The sequence below is a fragment of the Scyliorhinus canicula genome, chromosome 17 (genome assembly GCF_902713615.1).
Source record: "Scyliorhinus canicula chromosome 17, sScyCan1.1, whole genome shotgun sequence".
NCBI classification, from domain to species: domain Eukaryota; kingdom Metazoa; phylum Chordata; class Chondrichthyes; order Carcharhiniformes; family Scyliorhinidae; genus Scyliorhinus; species Scyliorhinus canicula.
Window position 1 is genome coordinate 85,567,816 of NC_052162.1, and position 18,087 is coordinate 85,585,902.

The window sequence follows — 18,087 nt, forward strand, 5'->3', positions numbered from 1 at the left end:
ACACTTAAGTGACAATAGAATGAGAAACCTGTTCAATATTGATTCAGATTCACACCCACTTTCAAACTAATTGTACAAGTTGGATTTCCTCTACTTCAAGTTCAAAATTCTTAAACCCCTGTGTTTGCCATTGGTTTCTTAACAATTACAAGTCCACCCTGGCAATGAGTCATCTGAAAACAACGGGAAAGAAAGAGTTTTTAAAAGGAAGGAACAAAGAAAGGCAGAGCTCAGTGTGCAAGGACTAGTGTACAACATAAACCTTTTAGACTTGCCTGGCTAAGATTGCAGGATTGGTTTATAACGGATTGTTTAGGAACATATGAACATAGGACCAGGAGTAGACCATTCGGCCCATCGAACCTGCTCCGCCATTCAATACGATCACGGCTGATCATCCACTTCGGTGCCTTTTCCCCACACTATTCCCATATCCCTTCATGCCATTGGCATTTAGAGTCTGCAATCTCTGCTTGAAACATACTCAAATGACTCGGCTTCTAAAAATCCTCTGGGGTAGAGAATTCAAGAGACTCCATACCCGCTGAGTAAAATAATGGCCCCACATCTCGGTCCTAAGTAGCTTCCCCCTTATTTCGGTGAACAAGGGTCAGTGGTCCACACATTTCACATGTAACAATCTAAAATTTAACAACTAATTTTCAAAGAAATCTGTCTTCCCATATATTTTACCAGCTTTATTCTGCTGATTTAACTGTTGCTGATAAGATTGCTTTAATCTCTCTTGGGCTCCGCCTGTTCCACTCACAGCATTCCAAACATTTCTTCAATTACCTCACGCTGTTCCTGGCTTTGTGAGTCATCATTACAGTAAATAGTTCAAAGATATCAATAGTTGATACTGATTGACCTTAGTACTCCATTTCATTATTATAAGGAAAATACTTACACTTAGGCTTGTTGCATGGCAGATCCAGAAGCGGACTCGGGCAGTCAGCGTAGCGACTAGTTAGCGCCTGGTTACTGTGATGTCTCCTTATGGGTAGTATGGTTTTGGGGTATGAGGTACAGGAAAACAAGGAGGAAGGGATACGAGTCAGGCGTTGAGAGAAATGAAGAGGTCTTGGGATTGAGAATGGGGTTCACGTGTTGAGCGCAGTGAGGAGGATCAGAGGTCGAGGACAGTGAGAGAAAATCAAGCAGGACAAGGTGTGGAGGGACCAGGGCTCAAGGGCAGTGTTGGAGTTGGTTGGGTGGGAATATAAGGAGTGGGGGTGGGGGGGGGGTACTGTGGGTGATTGAGAGGTTGGGCACATGGGGATTGAGGTCAGGGAGTGAAGGGAGGTCATTTAAAATTCAAAAGTGTTCCACCTTGGTCTGAAACTAGTTTCTTGTGGACAGTACAGAACTGCTCCTAATTCTTTAATGTTATACAGAAGGCTGTATTATGAATTACAGAACTAGAAACGGAAACTCAACCTCCAAAAGATCATTCAGCTACATCCTTACATGAGTCCCTAATTTACCCTACGACAGAAATATTGAGGTAATAAAGAATATTTATGTTGTGTATTCATGTTTGTTCGTTGGAACAGGGTCACTTTAAGAGTTCAATCACGTGACATACTGATGACAGCATTGGCAGTTTGGATGGGTTAACAGCCAGTCTATTCTAGCAGCCGGTGAGAAAACACCTTTCCAGTAAATCTCTTGTTTGTTTTGTATCCATGCGGCCTGCAAGCTTATCTTTTAAAATACCACACTTTATTTCTTCACGTTAGACTAAACATCAAAATGCTGTCAACACAGGGCAATCATAATTGCCAACCAAATTTGAATTAAATGAAATTGAGTGCCACGTTTTATCATAACCTTCTCGCTTTGTTGGAAGCAGATTGAATATTTGAATAGGGAATCAGGTAAACGTGAAAGGGATTGTCACAGTTAGTGGGGCTAAAATGTCTTGTTAAATAAAATTTTATCTAGACAACTGCGTACGAGTAGTTATCAAAGAATGCAGGTGTGACACTCTAATCATTTACACAATCAATGTGGTTAGCGTTGTTCAGGAACATACTGTTGTCTGTTCAACAGATGTTTTCTTTCGTTCTCTGTGATTGCACACTTGCTTTTGAGCCAGAGGGCTGGAGTTTCAGATGGCAGCAGTGTCAGGATCTGGACACAGACTGCGAGGGCATCTGCATCCTAATGCATCTGGGACAGTCTTCAATTTACGGTGGTGAGCACTCAGTGCATGTCATCTGGAGAATTGGTGGGTAACGCATCCCCGCTGACTCCGACTGGGTTTTTGTCATGTGATTCTCAGATGAGTGTCGATTGGCAGCAGGCGGGACATCTGTACTCACCGGTGGAAGTCAAGCCTTGGAGAGCTGCCCGCCAATCAGATTGGCCGACAGCTCTCCAACCCATCCAGGCACAGCGCTACAGTGAGTGGAGGAGGTACGGCAGCGCCGTGCCTGAGACTAAGTCCTGGGAACTGCAGTTCTGGTAGCTAGGGGTCCATAGGTGGGTGGGCATAGAATGCCTGGGGGTCACGAGAGAGACCATCTCGATGATGAGACGTCGGCCAGTGGGGGAGGGAGGTCCAGAGATCTCTAGTATGTGAAGGGAAGATGTCCCCAGTCTGAAAGGGCCTTCTGATTGACGAGACGGTTGGAATCATGATTTAGAAGGTCTGATGATGATAGGAAAGATTGATGGTAAAAGCGATTGAAGTAGAATCAACCATTTTAAAGAATCTTGCAAACTGGATGAATGTACCATCAATGAAGATGATCCATGTCTCCAGAGTTTGATGAACATGGGGGTCCTTGGTTGCCAACTCCCTCATAATGTATGATGTGAAGATGCCGGCGTTGGACTGGGGTCGGCACAGTAAGAAGTCTTACAGGTTAAAGTCCAACAATCTCTAGCTTTCAGAGCATAGCTCCTTCATCAGTATGGTAACTGAAGAGAGAGAGGTGCTGTTAATGACACTGTTGGGGGAGGGGGGTTAGGGATGTGTTGACACTGCAGTTGTTAATGATGATTTCAGCAAACCGAACAGGCTGATGCATGTTAGTGCAGAGCTGTCAGAAAACCTGCAAGAAACCACAGAAACGTTAGTTTACAATGATCGAATGCCCGGGTATCCTGTTTTTCCGAGGGAGCTGCCTTCTCTATTCGGCAAGGTGTCATCAGACAGACCCCAATATGGCTGTCACCCACCTTTCAAGTTGGAGGCAGTTCCTGCCTCTTGGAAACACTCGATGCTTCAATTGGATGCTGAGCTCACTTTCTGTCCAGTTAGGATATTAGTGTTTAAAAATTAGTTTGGCCTGGGTGTTGCAGCTAAAGCAGGGCTTTGGGATTTGGTCATCAGGCCTGGGTGCTGCAGTTAAAGCAGGGCTTTGGGATTCGGTCACCATCTGGGTGTCAAGTTCTTGACACCACATTGAAAATTTGGCCCAGAAAATTCAAAGTTCCACTCGAGACATGAGCGCAAGATCTGGGCTGACGTTCCAAGGGAGTGCTGCACTGCTGGAGGTGCTATCTTTCAAATGAGAATCGAGGCCCTGTTCACTGTCTTAGATGGCCATGAGAGATCCCATGACATTATTTTGAGGACGTCTAGCAGAGTTCTCCCCGGTATCCTGACCAGTATTTGTTTCACAACCAACATCACCAAAAAAATGTATTATCTGATCATTCTCACGTTGCTGTTTGTCGGACCTGACTGTGCATTAATTGGATGCGATGTTTTTCAAATTACAACAGTGGCTAAATTAACAAATTTTAGTTGGCTATAATGCTTTTCGGAATGTTAGGGAAAAGGCTTGTGTTGGGTTGTGGGGTGAGGTGGGAGAGGGGCGCATAATAGGAAAGGTGGCGGTGGTGTGTGGATGGACAAGAGGCCAAAATAGAGAGTTTGGGATTGGATTTTTATGGTCAGAGAAGTTTACAGAGGATGGATGAAAGGATTTAACATAAGAATGGGAATTTTCAGAAGCTATTTTCAGTCAGTGGCAGTGAATTGGGAATATGACACAATGAGGCAGTTTGAATGGTGATTTAGCAGTTTGGATCAGAAATTGGCTAGCTGATAGAAGACAAAGAGTGGTGGTTGATGGGAAATGCTCTGACTGGTGTCCAGTTACTAGTGGTGTGCCACAAGGATCTGTTTTGGGGCCGTTGCTGTTTGTCATTTTTATAAATGACCTGGAGGAGGGCGTAGAAGGATGGGTGAGTAAATTTGCAGATGACACTAAAGTCGGTGGAGTTGTGGACAGTGCAGAAGGATGTTACAAGTTACAGAGGGACATAGATAAGCTGCAGAGCTGGGCAGAGGTGGCAAATGGAGTTTAATGCAGAAAAGTGTGAGGTGATTCATTTTGGAAGGAATAACAGGAAGGCAGAGTACTGGGCTAATGGTAAGATTCTTGGTAGTGTGGACGAGCAGAGAGATCTCGGTGTCCATGTCCATAGATCCCTGAAAGTTGCCACCCAGGTTGAGAGGGTTGTTAAGAAGGCGTACGGTGTGTTAGCTTTTATTGGTAGAGGAATTGAGTTTCGGAGCCATGAGGTCATGTTGCAGTTGTACAAAACTCTGGTGCGGCCGCATTTGGAGTATTGTGTGCAGTTCTGGTCGCCACATTATAGGAAGGATGTGGAAGCATTGGAAAGGGTACAGAGGAGATTTACAAGAATGTTGCCTGGTATGGAGGGAAGATCATATGAGGAAAGGCTGAAGGACTTGAGGCTGTTTTCGTTAGAGAGAAGAAGGTTAAGAGGGGACTTAATTGAGGCATACAAGATGATCAGAGGATTAGATATGGTGGACATCGAGAGCCTTTTTCCTTGGATGATGATGTCCAGCACGAGGGGACATAGCTTTAAATTGAGGGGAGATAGATATAGGACAGATGTCAGAGGTAGATTCTTTACTCAGAGAGTAGTAAGGGCGTGGAATGCCCTGCCTGCAACAGTAGTGGACTCGCCAACACTAAACGCATTCAAATGGTCATTGGATAGGCATATGGACGATAAGGGAATAGTGTAGAGGGACTTTAGAAGGGTATCACAGGACAGTGCAACATCGTGGGCCGAAGGGCCTGTACTGCGCTGTTATGTTCTATGTTCTATGATGTCTGGTGTTTACTTACACCGAACATTTAAATGACCAGCATTTTAAGAGAGACACAGCCTATTGCGATCCTAACAGTGATAGAGTCTTGTATTTAAGTTTTGCATGTCAAATTGCAGTGAATTGTCAGCAGGAATATTGTTAGCTGTGCTGAAATAATGCTTGCTGAATATCAAATTAGACTGACAGGCAGTAGTGGTGTTGTCTGTGGATCTTTGCTAGTAAATTTTCCAGTACAATCATTCTAACGCCATGTCCTGTGCAATGTAAAATCAGGGCAGACAAACTGTGATTGTCACATCAGTGTGGCAGATTAATTCACTGGTTTTTGGCATCAATAACAATGTCTCCTCTGTCCCTGTAAAAACCAATTGGTCTGCTTCAACTTTGTAAAGTACACTGCCTAGAGACTGAAGAACATCAAATAGCTCGTCAGCAACGATCATTTCACAACGATCTGTGCTCCAGAGGGCCAGCCTGTCTGGGCAGCCGCTGATGCAAACCCAACCTGGCATCCCTCCGGTTCATAAAAATAGGGGACATGAACATCCCCGGCAAGGCCTGCACTTATTTCCCATCCTTCGTCGCCTCCGGGAAGTTGGTGAGCTGAGTTTGTGTGGCTCGGATACTCCCTCAGTGCTGTTAGATAATTCCAGGGTTTTTGACCGGCCGGAGGTATATGTCCAAGTTGGATCATTTGTGATTTTGAGGTGACGATGTAGCCTATCCTCACATTTTCCTTGTCAAATTGTCTTTTGCCTCAAGATGCCGGCATCGGAGTAACGTCTTCGCATTTGAACCCTGCGTATTCAGGGCTTTTTATTGAAGCCATTTTGTACAGTTGTGTGACTGGATGATGAATTAATACCAAAGAATATTAGCCAGTGGAGGTTGGGAGGGGGGGGGGGAGGGGGGGCAGGAGGCAGAATTGGCCTGAGTGCCTTGAGATAGAGAGAGAATGGAGTTGCCATTCTTGATCATTGTGCAGTGATATATGTGGGTGCGTCTGTTTGTTTTTGTGCATCCCTTCTCGATTAATTATTCACCCAGCCTGAGAGTTTAAGTATCATGGGTTCACGGCCAGCAGCAGTCAGATTTTAGGCCGCCCACTGGCTCGCCATGTCGTCTGGCTGAGAGAACTGTGCAACTCCGTAATCTGGGCTGGATTTGTGCCCTGATCCGGTGGTCAATGTCTAACCCAATACACCACACAACTAACACCCCAGTGTGAATCAATACATCACACATACAATGTAGCACCGGATCATCAGGCCATTATCACAATGTTGTTGGTCAGAGCTTACTGTGCACAATTTGGCTGTCACCTTTCCTCCATTACAAGGGCGACTGCACTTCAACGTTATTGCATTGGTTCACAAAGTGCTTTGCAATATCCTGAGGTTGTGAGAGCCGCAAAATAAATACACCATTTTTTTTTCATAGTTCTAAACTTTGCATTTTGTATTTTTTAAGAAGGTATTTTCAGCAGTAGTGCCTCTTCATCAGTGGTGTAATAAAGAAACGGGGTAGCGGGTAGCGCCTGTGAAGTTGAGCTGTTTCAGGGAGTGTTGACCCTGCCTTCGCGAGACCTGGGCTCAGCTGTGTCTGGCTGGCAGCACCCGATTAGGGCCACTGCTCAGGAATGTGAGCCACACTGCCTTGTGGGCATTGCAGGAGGGACTAAGGCGAAGAGAGTAAACCCTAACAGACAATCCGAGTGGAGCTCTGTAAGGCGGTCATGGGTTATTTTTAGCATGTTCCTGCAGCTAACCTGGTGCCAACCATTGTGCTCTGTACTCCTTCAGACCCCACCAGGAAGGCCGAGAAGAGTTGGGGAGGGGGGGGGGGGGGGGGCAAGATCCCCACATATTCTGCCCAGGTACACGCCATAGAGAGGCAATTCCATAGTCGCCTCACAGTGACCAAACCAACATGGTAAGCAGCAGTTATGGGTTATAAGGCCACCTTGATTGGCGTAGAGAACCAGCGCCATGGGCTGCTTTCAAAAGCGGGAGAGATCATCGCGTCTCATCTCTTTCCGGCCTCAAACAGGGCAGCCTCCAGTCAGTCGGGTTCCATTCTGCCACCTGCTCCAATGGGTGCTTCAAGCTTTGGTTCATTGCCTGACAAGTGGACGGTATTACCTCACCAAGCAATAGGACATGGGTGCAAGTTGTCAGCGATTTGCCAGAGCTGGTGGGCAGCGATGAAGGAGGAAGTGAAAAGAGGCGAAGAGACGCAGTCGTTGGCAAGGTACGAGGCAACACCTTCAAGAGAGAGCCAGACACAGCCAGATCAATCAGTGACCCATTGGCGCACACCCATCTCTCTCGAGACCGGGAGGCCAAGAAGAGTAAAGAAACAAGTTGATCCTTGTTAGGGACTTCGCTCCTTGCTGCAATAACCCGTGCATCGAAAAAAAATAAAATTAGAATTGCGCACAAATTGAACGGTTTGAGGGATTTTTTTTTCTCTTTTAATTTGCATGACGTCTGGAGATTGAGCAGGAATTAATTTGACAATTAATGACTGACTTTCAACATAAAGAATAGTGCAGCAAGAAACTTGCCGGGAATCTGAGTTATGTAATGAAACGGGGGACTGTTTGGGAGAAGAATTCCTCTTTGAGTTGCTTTGGCACATCAAACGCCTAATCCAGGATTTTTAATGTCCAAATAGCGGTCAGCAGCATCTGCTTATTTCCTCCATTAAGTCTAAAACATTCTTTTGTTGACTGAAGGTTTCCAGAAGTGCCTACGTGTCACCCTGGTATTTTCAGTACTTCCAAGTTGTGACTGACTATTAATCTCATTCTTAGCTGGTTTTTTTTTCTGGATCTGGATTCTGAAGACAGTGGAAAAAGGCTGTTGCCCAATCTAAATGTTATTGCTTCCAGGACACTAATTGCATACTCGCTAGATGTCCCAGAATTAGCACAACTTTGGCTAACTGTAAAATCTTGCGGTGGGTCCCCGATGGACAAGCCATTTGAAAACCACTCAACAATCGATCAGGGCATTCTGTTAGTGTTTGTAATACAAATAAAATGTGCCGGAAAAACACAGCAGGTAACATTGCAGCATTAAGGCGCGAAACCGCGTTAACATTTATAGGGGGTGATTCTCCCAAATGGAGCCCAAGTGTTCGCGCCAGCGTGAACGCCTTTGTGTTTCACGATGGCGCAAAACGGGCACGGGGATGAACGATTCTGGCCCCCACAGCGGGCCAGCACGGTGCTGGAGCGGTTCACGCCGGTTCACGCTGCTCCAGCCTCCCATCCCGGCGCCAAATGGGTGCCGCGTCAACCCGTGCATGCGCAGTTGGGCCGCGCCAACCTGCTCCTGCGCGGGGGACTTCTTCCGCGTGCCGGCCCCGACTCAACATGGCCGGCACGTGGGGCCGGCTGCGCAGGAAAGTAGGCCCGGGGGGAGAGGCCATCCCGCCGATCAAGGGGCCAAATCCCATTGGATGCCCCCCCCCCCCCCCCCCCGGGGACGGAGCCCCCCCCTCCCCCCCACAGGCCACCCCCACCATTCGCGCAGAGTTCCCGCCAGCAGCGACCAGGGTGAACGGCGCCAGCGGGACTCTGTCGTATCCGCTCAGCTCATTCGGGCCGGAGGATCGGCGGCCCGCCGACTCCAGCGGGCGGCGCCGCACCAACCGCGCCGGCACACATGTTGCCGATTCCCCACACCTCGGAGAATCGCACGCTGACGTCGGAGTGTCGTGGCGTGGTTGTGACAATTCTCCAACCCGGCGCGAGGCTTGGAGAATTGCCCCCAAAGAGTCCAATAACTATCGAAGCGTCAAAAATAATCCCCTTCTTCGGTTCCAAGAAGAGTCATATTGGACTCGAAACGTCTTTCCCTCCACCGATGCTGCCAGACCTGCTGAGTTTATCCAGAATTTTTTTTAACTTCAGTTCTTCAGCAACCACAGATTTTGCTCCTATCAGCATTTGTGTTGTTTTCTAACTTGTATCGCACTGTATAATGCAGGAAAATCAATTTAGTTTTGGTTTTGTGTCGGATGATACAATAATGCCCACCAGTGCCAAGTTCTGTAAAGGTTTCCCTCCCTCTGGGCGGGATTTCCTGATCCTGAGGCGATGTGTTGGCCTCAGGATCAGCAATTCTGGCCCCTACAGGGGGCCAGCACGGCACTGGAGCGACTCCCGCCGCTCAGCTGCTGATCCTGGCATCAACTGGGCACCGCAGGGTCCGTGCATGCGCGGTGGTACCGGCGGCAACACGTGCATGCGCAGTGGCAACTGCGCCAAGGCACGCATGCGCAGCGGACCCCTTCTCCGCACCAGCCCCGACGCAATATGGCATTGGGTTAAAGGGGCCGGCGTGGAAGAAAGGAGGCCCTCAGCCCGAGAGGTCGGCCCCCCGATCGCAGCCAGGTCACAGCAGAGGCCCCGCCCGGGGTTGGACCCCCCCTCCCACAGGCTGCCCCCAAACCCTTCCATGCCGAGATCCCGCCGGTTAAGACCACACGTGGACGGCGCCGGTGGGACTTGGGTTTTTTGTTGTGGCCATCCCAGGCCGAGAATTGGCAGGGTGGGCCGCGTAGAGAGGCCAACGACCGGCGCGGTGCCGTCCATGCCGCGCCAATGGTGTCGATTTGCAACTCTGCAGGGAGTCGTCTCCTGGCGTCGGGGTGGCGTGGCGTGTTTCGCGCCAGTCGTGGCGATTTTCCAGCCCCGGGCTGAGAGAATCCCGCCCTCTATTTCAACTTCTTTTTTCAATATTCCTCAGCTAAATCTTCAATCTGGAACCTGGCGTAAAATCTTTCCCGTCCTTTGGGGCTTACTGGAAGGTGGGACTGGGAGAATTTCACAGATATGACAGCAGTCTTAGGAAATCTGATCACACTTTTTGGGGTGATTGGGAATGCCACAGGGATCATCCCAGTACCAGACTCCTGCCTCCCCCGGGGCCCCTGCCACAGTTAATCACCACTGAGGGTCAAACCCAGTAGGTTCCTGGGGATAACTTTGAGTGGTTGGCCTGGGAAACCGCTGGAAGCCTCCCACACTCACCCCTCCACTAGAGCCATGACCATCGCTGGGCCACCGTTTTGGCTAACAGCCACCCGAAGGAAGGGGCACAGGGGTCGCCGTGCACCTCTGGCAGGGGTTTTCATTTAAAACAAATCCAAATTTCTTCAGCGGGCACCCCAAGATGGTTCCACCGCCAACACTGGCAGTGTCCACCTCTGGTGGTGAGGCTGTTTCCTTCCAGGGCTGTAGGCCTCAGATTGGGCCTGCAGCCTCAGGAATCGACCACCATCCTTAAACAAATGGCAGACTGGGAAATGGTCATGAATCACAGTCATAATCCTGAGAGCTGAAGATTCCGCCTATTAACTTTGTTTCTCTCGCCACAGATACTGCCATTTCTGCTGAGTGTTTCCAGAATTTTCTGTCTACATTTCAGATGTCCAGTATCCGTGATATTTTGCCTTTACTCATCTAGGTCCATATTTTCATGCTTCCATCCATGTTGGAATGGAGGCAGGCGTGTAGGACCTGATCCCAGGATTCCTGTTCGTTTTCCTGTCGCTGGATGTTTTTAGCACCCGGGATTCGGGCGCGGTTAGTGAGTTCACATGCAGTGTTCCAACCTTGTAGGCTTCAATGGTTTTGGCATTTTAGACACCGCGCTTTTATCAAAGGGTTGGTCCCATTTTTGGGAGGCGATGTGGTTCTCGACACCTCAGCCAGTTTCAAGGCATTTCAAAGACTTCTTAGTGTTATTATAGAGCTTATGAGTTCTGTCCATGGTCAATATTTGGTGAGTGGCATGAGGGGATATGGGGGTGAAAAGGGATTGCGGGGGGGCGGGGGGTGGCTTGGGAGTTATAAGAGCAGGGGGCTATGGAAGAAGCATAGGGAGTATTTGAGTGGTGAGGCCCATCTACTGAACCTGCTTTCAAAGAACAATACAGAGCCACAACTCCAGCTTGTCCCGCCACCCTACATGAAAGTAGCATGGCAGGTACTACCAGGCAGAAGATGGATATGCGACGTCAGAAAAATCCCATCAAAAATCTGAGACATAGTATTGCTTCTCCCTAGGATTCCTCACTTGTAGCATTTCCCCATTAGAGAGAGGTGAAACTGATGTGTTCCCATTGGTTTATGGAACAACTTGGCTACCAACTCTTTCTTTACCATTTTCTTCCCACTCCCTATTCCGTTGAGTGAATGTTTGCCCTTTACTTCCATCCTCTGCTGGCTTTAAAGCAGGAACTCTCCATATTGTTCATGGGCGGGTGGGGTAGGACCTTGAGTACTTCAGCAGTAGCCTCAGCCTTACCAGTCAATGTGCAGTATTGGGCCAAAATCCTGGAACTTGCAGAACTAACAACACTGTGGAATCGCCTTCACCACATTGACTACAGATCAAGTTGAAGGCTCACTACCACCTTCCCAAGGGCAACTACATTATAATAAAAATAATTGGGCAGTATCTCAGTTTGTGAACTGATGTGATGTAGGATTTATCCGTTGATAACGATTAATGCTAAGAATAACACTTCTGAAAAATCCAGGTTCACAAAGGGTCAAATAGAGCTTAGCTTTGGGCTGCCCCATGACTTTGAAGGCTGCGTAGCCATCTCCAATGTACTTGAAGAATTGAACACCTCTGCTGCTGGGCACACTGTGAGTAGCTGTTACATGTTCAGGGCTTTATGTCTGACTGCTGCTAACGTGGCTGTCTGAGTAGCTCTTGAATTGTGATTGAATTTGAAATCACGCAGCCTCTCGTTGCTACCAAATTTGGCCATCAACTGCTTGGCAGTGGCTCAATTTGAGAATCCTCTGTGTTTTTTTACTTTCCCATAAATGGGAAAGCCATCGCTGCTGTTTTGATCTGGATCACATTTCATATCCGAGCCACGGTTGAATTAGACATTGAGCATAATTTTTTGGTAAATGATGCTCACGTTGGTTGTAATAACGGGTAAAAATCTGTTGATGCATGAGCCCCAATCGATATAACTATAAACTTCACAAATAGACTCAAGGGGCTGTGTTTCATACTGTTGTGTATTGTTTGCTTGGATTAGTGGCACAGCCACTGACACACAATTGAGTGGTGCATAAAATGTACATGGTGTTTTGATTCCTTGTTAATAGCATTTTTACATTGTTGCTTTCGTGTGGCATACAAAGACAGACCGGATGAGGATTGCGTTTGTACTGACCTGGCAGACACTGATCCTGCAGTGCCACTCTGGTCTTTATCCTGCGCTATCAATGTTAACGTCTCTTGAGACAATGGCACTGTGCCATTACTCGCAAAGGAAATGACCCATCAGTGGCCTGTTAGCATTGACAGGAATAGCAGAAAAAATGTGACTTTTTTTTCTCCCTGCTGCCTTCTTTTAAGAAGTGACTACTTCTGACTTCATGAAACAAATTAATATTTCACCCTCCCTTCCCCAAGGCTGTTGCTGTTTGGGACATACAGTTTGTTTGTTTGGCTCTGCAGAAAACAAAATGTCCATCACCCTCCAAGTGTTTCTTTTCCCATTTCAACAAAATATGTTCATTTGCAGTGGAATGTTATCGTGACCAGATTTATTTTGAAAGCATTTCAGTTGCTCCAAATGTTGTTCCAACTTTCTCCTTTTTTTTCTTGTTTTACTCTCAGATTAAGGCACAGGATGGTGGGGTGCACAAAAACATTTTCTGTATTTCCTCAGTAATATGTCCAAAACCAGTCTAGAGCAGTGCTCCCGATAACCCTCCTGAGATGTTACTCGATATTGGCGGCACGGTAGCACAGTGTTAGCACTGTTGCTTCACAGCGCCAGGGTCCAAGGTTCGATTCCCGGCTTGGGTCACTGTCTGTGCAGAATCTGCACGTTCTCCCCGTGTCTGCGCGGGTTTCCTCTGGGGGCTCCAGTTTCCTCCCACATTTCCCGAAAGACATGCTTGTTAGGCGAATTGGACATTCTGAATTCTCCCTCTGTGTACCTGAACAGGCGCCAGAATGTGGGGTAGCCATCTGGGATGGCCACTTCCAGAATACAAAATGGATGATCGCAATGACTGGAGGGAAATATGGACAATGTTAAGAAAGCAAGCAGGCACAGAGCCTGCATGCATATTGGAGAAGGCAACTCCGTGACGAGACTGAAACTGTAGGTCAATTAACATATTGATGGCCCATCTCTGGGAACAAAGGAAAGACACTCAAGCAACCGATCCAGCTTCAGACAGCCTGGCGCCAGTTCCCCAAACCGAAAGCGTAAATAAAGTAAGGCCAACGGCCACCTAGGACCCGCCCAGCCATCAGGGCATCCACCCCTTTATTGGTCAAGATCAATACGAGTGATCAAGATACGGCCCAATTAATTGGGGCCAAGTTCAAGGCCCGCCCAAAAGCATGCGAAGCCCGTTCGGGTATCTCTTGGACTCTCTTGGACTCGGCTCTCAAAGCGGAGAGACCCGTCCACCAGCTGCACCAGAAACAAGTAAGTCCAAGGTCAACGCTCGCGACCAGACGGACGACCTTAGCTGTTCTCCTGTACCACTTCAAACCCAACAACCTCAGATCCGAACAACGGCCATTGTTCCTCTGACTGAGTGGGCACCCGAAGTTGTATAGGCGTTAGCGTGAGAGATAAGTTTAGTTTGTGCCTGAGTAGATATTACTGTGTGTGTAAATAAATAGTATTGACTTTGAACTAACTAACTGGTGTATTGGCTCTTTGATCAGTATTCGGGTTTGAACCTTGTGGCGGTATCGAGAGATACCTGGCGACTGGAGATACCTGGAGAGCAAAAGTAATTAGGATTAAGGAAGGTGACCATATTGACTGCCATATTTATAACCAGATAGGGCAGCACGGTGGCGCAGTGGGTTAGCCCTGCAGCCTCACGGCGCCGAGCTCCCAGGTTCGATCCCGACTCTGGGTCACTGTCTGTGTGGAGTTTGCACATTCTCCCCGTGTCTGCGTGGGTTTAGACCCCACAACCCAAAAGATGTGCAGGTTAGGTGGATTGGCCATGCTAAATTGCCCCTTAATTGGAAAATGAATTGGGTACTCTAAATTTATTTAAAAAAATATTTATAACCAGATAAATATAGCAACAGTGGCGACTAGGGCTTTTCACAGTAACTCCATTGCAGTGTTAAATTAAGCCTAATTGTGACAATAAGATAATTATTATTATTACTCTGTACGACACCAGCCATTTGTAGCCTCCCTGAATTATGGAAAGTTTTGTCATAGCTCTCAGCCCAACTTACAGCTATGCAATCGTAGATGTTTGTAGGTTTAAAGAAGAATAGCTGGATAGGAAAATCCTATGTTAGTTCTCTGGTCTACACTGAGTTTTGTTAATCTTAAACAGGGCACTGGTGGGACCACCGTCAGCAAGAGGATATCCATCATGATTTCTGCCCCAGATCATTGGGTGGAAAATCCTGTCGGAAAATGCAAGATGCGTGGTGATACAGGATTGGACTCAGTTGGAATTCTCCTGGAGATCAATAGACTATTGACATTCAGGGCGTGATCTAACCACCGTGTTGCGCCAGGCACGGATCTGGGGCGCCGGTTAAATAGTGGGAAAGACTATTCTGCTGACTGTGCGCTCACACCCATCCTCTGAACGGGGTCTGCATTGGGGGCATTAGATCTTGGACCACAGTGCATGCGGGTTGGGAGTTCAGATGGGCAACCAGAGATGGGGGTTGCAGGCAAGGCCGCTGTGAGGCTTCACATGTATCAGATGAAATATGTTTTAACTGCGAACATAACATATTTCTATTCCCCATCGCTACAGATTGTGACACTACCCCTCCACCCCGTGTCCATTCAGAGCTCCTCAGTATTTTCGATCTAATGTGGTCTACTGCCATGTCTAGGTGTGTCCCCAGGATGCACATCAGAGATCCTTGGCGGATGTCCTCTGGAGGGACTGGAGTCGGAGTGCCAGGTGCCACCCTGTTCTGCCCGCTGCCTTTGAGATGTGCCGGTGTCAGGAGGGGGAGGGGATTTGGAAGAACTGGAGTCCGCTGTTGTTTCCTTGGTGGCAGGCCCTGGGTTGGCCTCCAGCGCTTCCTCCTCCCTGATGGTGGCCTGACGATGGCTGTAGGGTCCTGGTGGTCTCCATGAGAGGGGATGGAGAGGCTGCTGGAGTGAACTCCAACCCCCTCTGCGTCATCTGGCTCTGGAAGTCCTAATGCCTCTCCATTGTCTACAGCATGGAGTCAATGCCCTCAGCGATGGTGCTCTCAGTGACTAGGCCAAGCTCCGCAGTGCCTCGACAATGTCCTCCTCTGCCTGGGACACTTCCCTCATTGACTGGGACATAATGGTGAGACTCTCAGCCTTGATGGCCACAGACTGAGTCATGCCTTGGACACCACCACTCAAGACGCTGATCTCGTGCTCCAGGCTTTCCATGCGATAGCCACCCTAGCAGTGTTGACCTTGGTGCCATGCATTGTCGACATCATCTCCTGCCCCTCGTAGAGTTTGGAACTCCTCCAATTGGCTATGCGCTCACTGGTCTGTTGCTGACCTCCCCTCCTGAATCTCATGTACGTGCCCTCGCATCTGCATCAGCTCTGGAATGGCGCTGTATCTGACTGGGACTCAACTGTGTCCTGGGACCAGCAAACCTCAGACAGCTGCCTCCCTCAGATGTTCCTGCCTCCACCTGATGTGCATCAGCAACTGTGTGGTGCTCACCAGGTTGTGTCCCAGAAGCCTGTCTACTAATGTCGCTCACTGAGTTGTGTGTCTCTGCGCTGGCGGAAGGTGTGCATGACAGCTGTAACGCATCGATGGTGGCATCCTCGGAGCTCTCCTGAGAGATGGTCTCTTGGGTGGCGGGCAGGGTGGGGAGGGGGGGCCGACTCAAGATGGCCTGGCCCCATTAGGTGGAGATCCTGCAGGAGAAGGGCCATGTGGTCAGTGAGAGGGAAAGATCATTTTGTCTGACGTGAACTACTCATTTGCGACAGGTCATCTCGGTGAAGGGGCAGTGGATCCTCACCTCTACGGAGCAGGCCAACCTCGCTGTTGGTAACTGCTCTCTTCCTGGTCAACCCCACGGTCTTCAGAGCCCATTCCTCATAGGGGGTTACGATCTCTGCACCAGGTTCATAAAATAGGATCGTAGAATCATAGAATACCTACAGTGCAGAAGGAGGCCATTTGGCACTTCGAGTGTGCACCAACCCTCCGAAAGAACACCCTACCTAGGCCCACTCCCTACCCTATCCCTATAACCCAAATTAACCTTTGGACACTAAGAGGCAATTTGGCACGGCCAATCCACCTAACCTGCACATCATTGGACTGTGGGAGGAATCCGGAACACCCGAAGGAAACCCACGCAGATACAGGGAGAAAGTGCAAACTCCACACAGTCACCCAAGGCCGGAATTGAACCTGGAACCTTGGCACTGTGAGGCAGCATTACTATTCCGCCCTTGGGTGACCGTCTGTGTGGAGTTTGCACTTTCCATCTCTGTGTGCGTTTCCTCCCACAGTCCAAAGATGTGCAGGTTAGGTGGGGTTACTTGGTCACATGGATATGGTGGGTGAGTAGGCCCAGGTAGGGTGCTCTTTAGAGATTTTGTGCAGACTCAATAGGCTTAATGGCCTCCTGCAGTGTATGGATTCTATGGATGGATTCTATTGCATGGATGGGCCATTAATTCATTACCAAGCTTGTACAGTTTTGTCTAAGGTAGAACTGTCTCAGTAGTAACAGACAAAGAATGTATAATGAATATTAAGATGCTGATCACCAAAGGATGGGCACAGAATATATTTAGTCCACAATTTTACAATGAGTAACTGCCAGGCTGTACTCAAGCTCCTCAAGCACTGGGGCTCCTCTTACACACTTTTCGTTCCTGCATTGAATAATCAGCATACTGGTTTCATTTCCAGATCAAGAAGCAGCAACAGGAGGTATTGGATTACCTACAGGCCAACAAAATTGAGTTTGAAAGATGTGACATTGCAGTCAATGATGAGAACAAAATGTTTATGAGGGAGAATGTTCCAGAGAACTGCCGACCCGTCAGTGGAAACCCACTTCCACCTCAGATCTTCAGTGATGACCACTACTGTGGGGTAAGGCTTATCTCTCACAATAATATCTTTTGGTAATGTGAGCTTTTTCTTGATAATGAAAGAACTTTTACTTGACTGACCGAAAATATTTTTCAGGATTTTAATGGGCCTTGAAGTGAATGTTACTGATATAGTGGATGAATGTTTAATGGTGCTATATGTTGGTGATTTTCAACCTCCTTTGTAATCTGTTATGCATCCTTCTCACGGTGGCACAGTGGTTAGCACTGTTGCCTCACAGCTCCAGGATCCCAGGTTTAATTCTGGCCTCGGGTGACTGTCTGTGTGGAGTTTGCACCTTCTCCCCGTGTCTGCGTGGGTTTCCTAAGGGTGCTCCGGTTTCCTCCCACAGTCCAAAGATGTGCAGGCTAGGTGGATTGGCATTGCTCAATTGCCCTTTAGTGCCCAAAAAGATTAGGTGGAATTACTGGGTTAAGGGGATAGGTTGGAGGTGGGGGCTTAAATAGGGTGCTCTTTCCAAGTGCTGGTGCAGACTTGATGGGCCAAATGGCCTCCTTATGCACTGTAAATTCTATGAACAATGGCCTTCTCCCTGTCCCTCAGCTCAACCACTTGTAGCCACTTAATCAGCAACTTCACTTTAGGTGCTGGTTTAGGACAATGGGCTAAGACAGCTGGCTTGTAATGCAGAACAAGACCAGCAATGCGGGTTCAATTCCCATTCCAGCCTCCCCAAACAGGCGCCGGAATGTGGCAACTAGGGGCTTTTCACAGTAACTTCAGTGAAGCCTACTTGTGACAATAAGCGATTATTATTATTATTATTATTATTATTATTATTATTATTATTTGGAACTTGCAACTTGTTCTCTCTTATTTTCAACCACCCCTGTGTACCTCCAAAC

At 48.1% G+C, this 18,087-nt stretch overlaps 1 protein-coding gene and 1 long non-coding RNA gene across 3 annotated transcripts in view; one reads left to right on the forward strand and one right to left on the reverse strand.

Moving 5' to 3' along the window:
* Positions 1-18,087, reverse strand: part of LOC119951283 — a 284,359-nt gene that overhangs the window by 214,740 nt on the left and 51,532 nt on the right. The window contains exon 3 of one of the 2 annotated variants that reach the window (XR_005457579.1): positions 1,766-3,062. The exons of the other annotated variant lie outside the window; for it this stretch is intronic. This is a non-coding gene — a long non-coding RNA (uncharacterized LOC119951283). Of the gene's footprint in view, positions 1-1,765; positions 3,063-18,087 lie in introns of those variants that run through there. 2 annotated transcript variants of the gene reach the window in all.
* The window catches only part of LOC119951281 (SH3 domain-binding glutamic acid-rich-like protein), a 75,154-nt gene that overhangs the window by 22,163 nt on the left and 34,904 nt on the right, over positions 1-18,087 (forward strand). Inside the window, exon 2 of the mRNA XM_038774330.1 lies at positions 17,036-17,221. Coding sequence (XP_038630258.1) covers positions 17,036-17,221 — 186 coding nt within the window. The remainder of the gene's footprint in view (positions 1-17,035; positions 17,222-18,087) is intronic.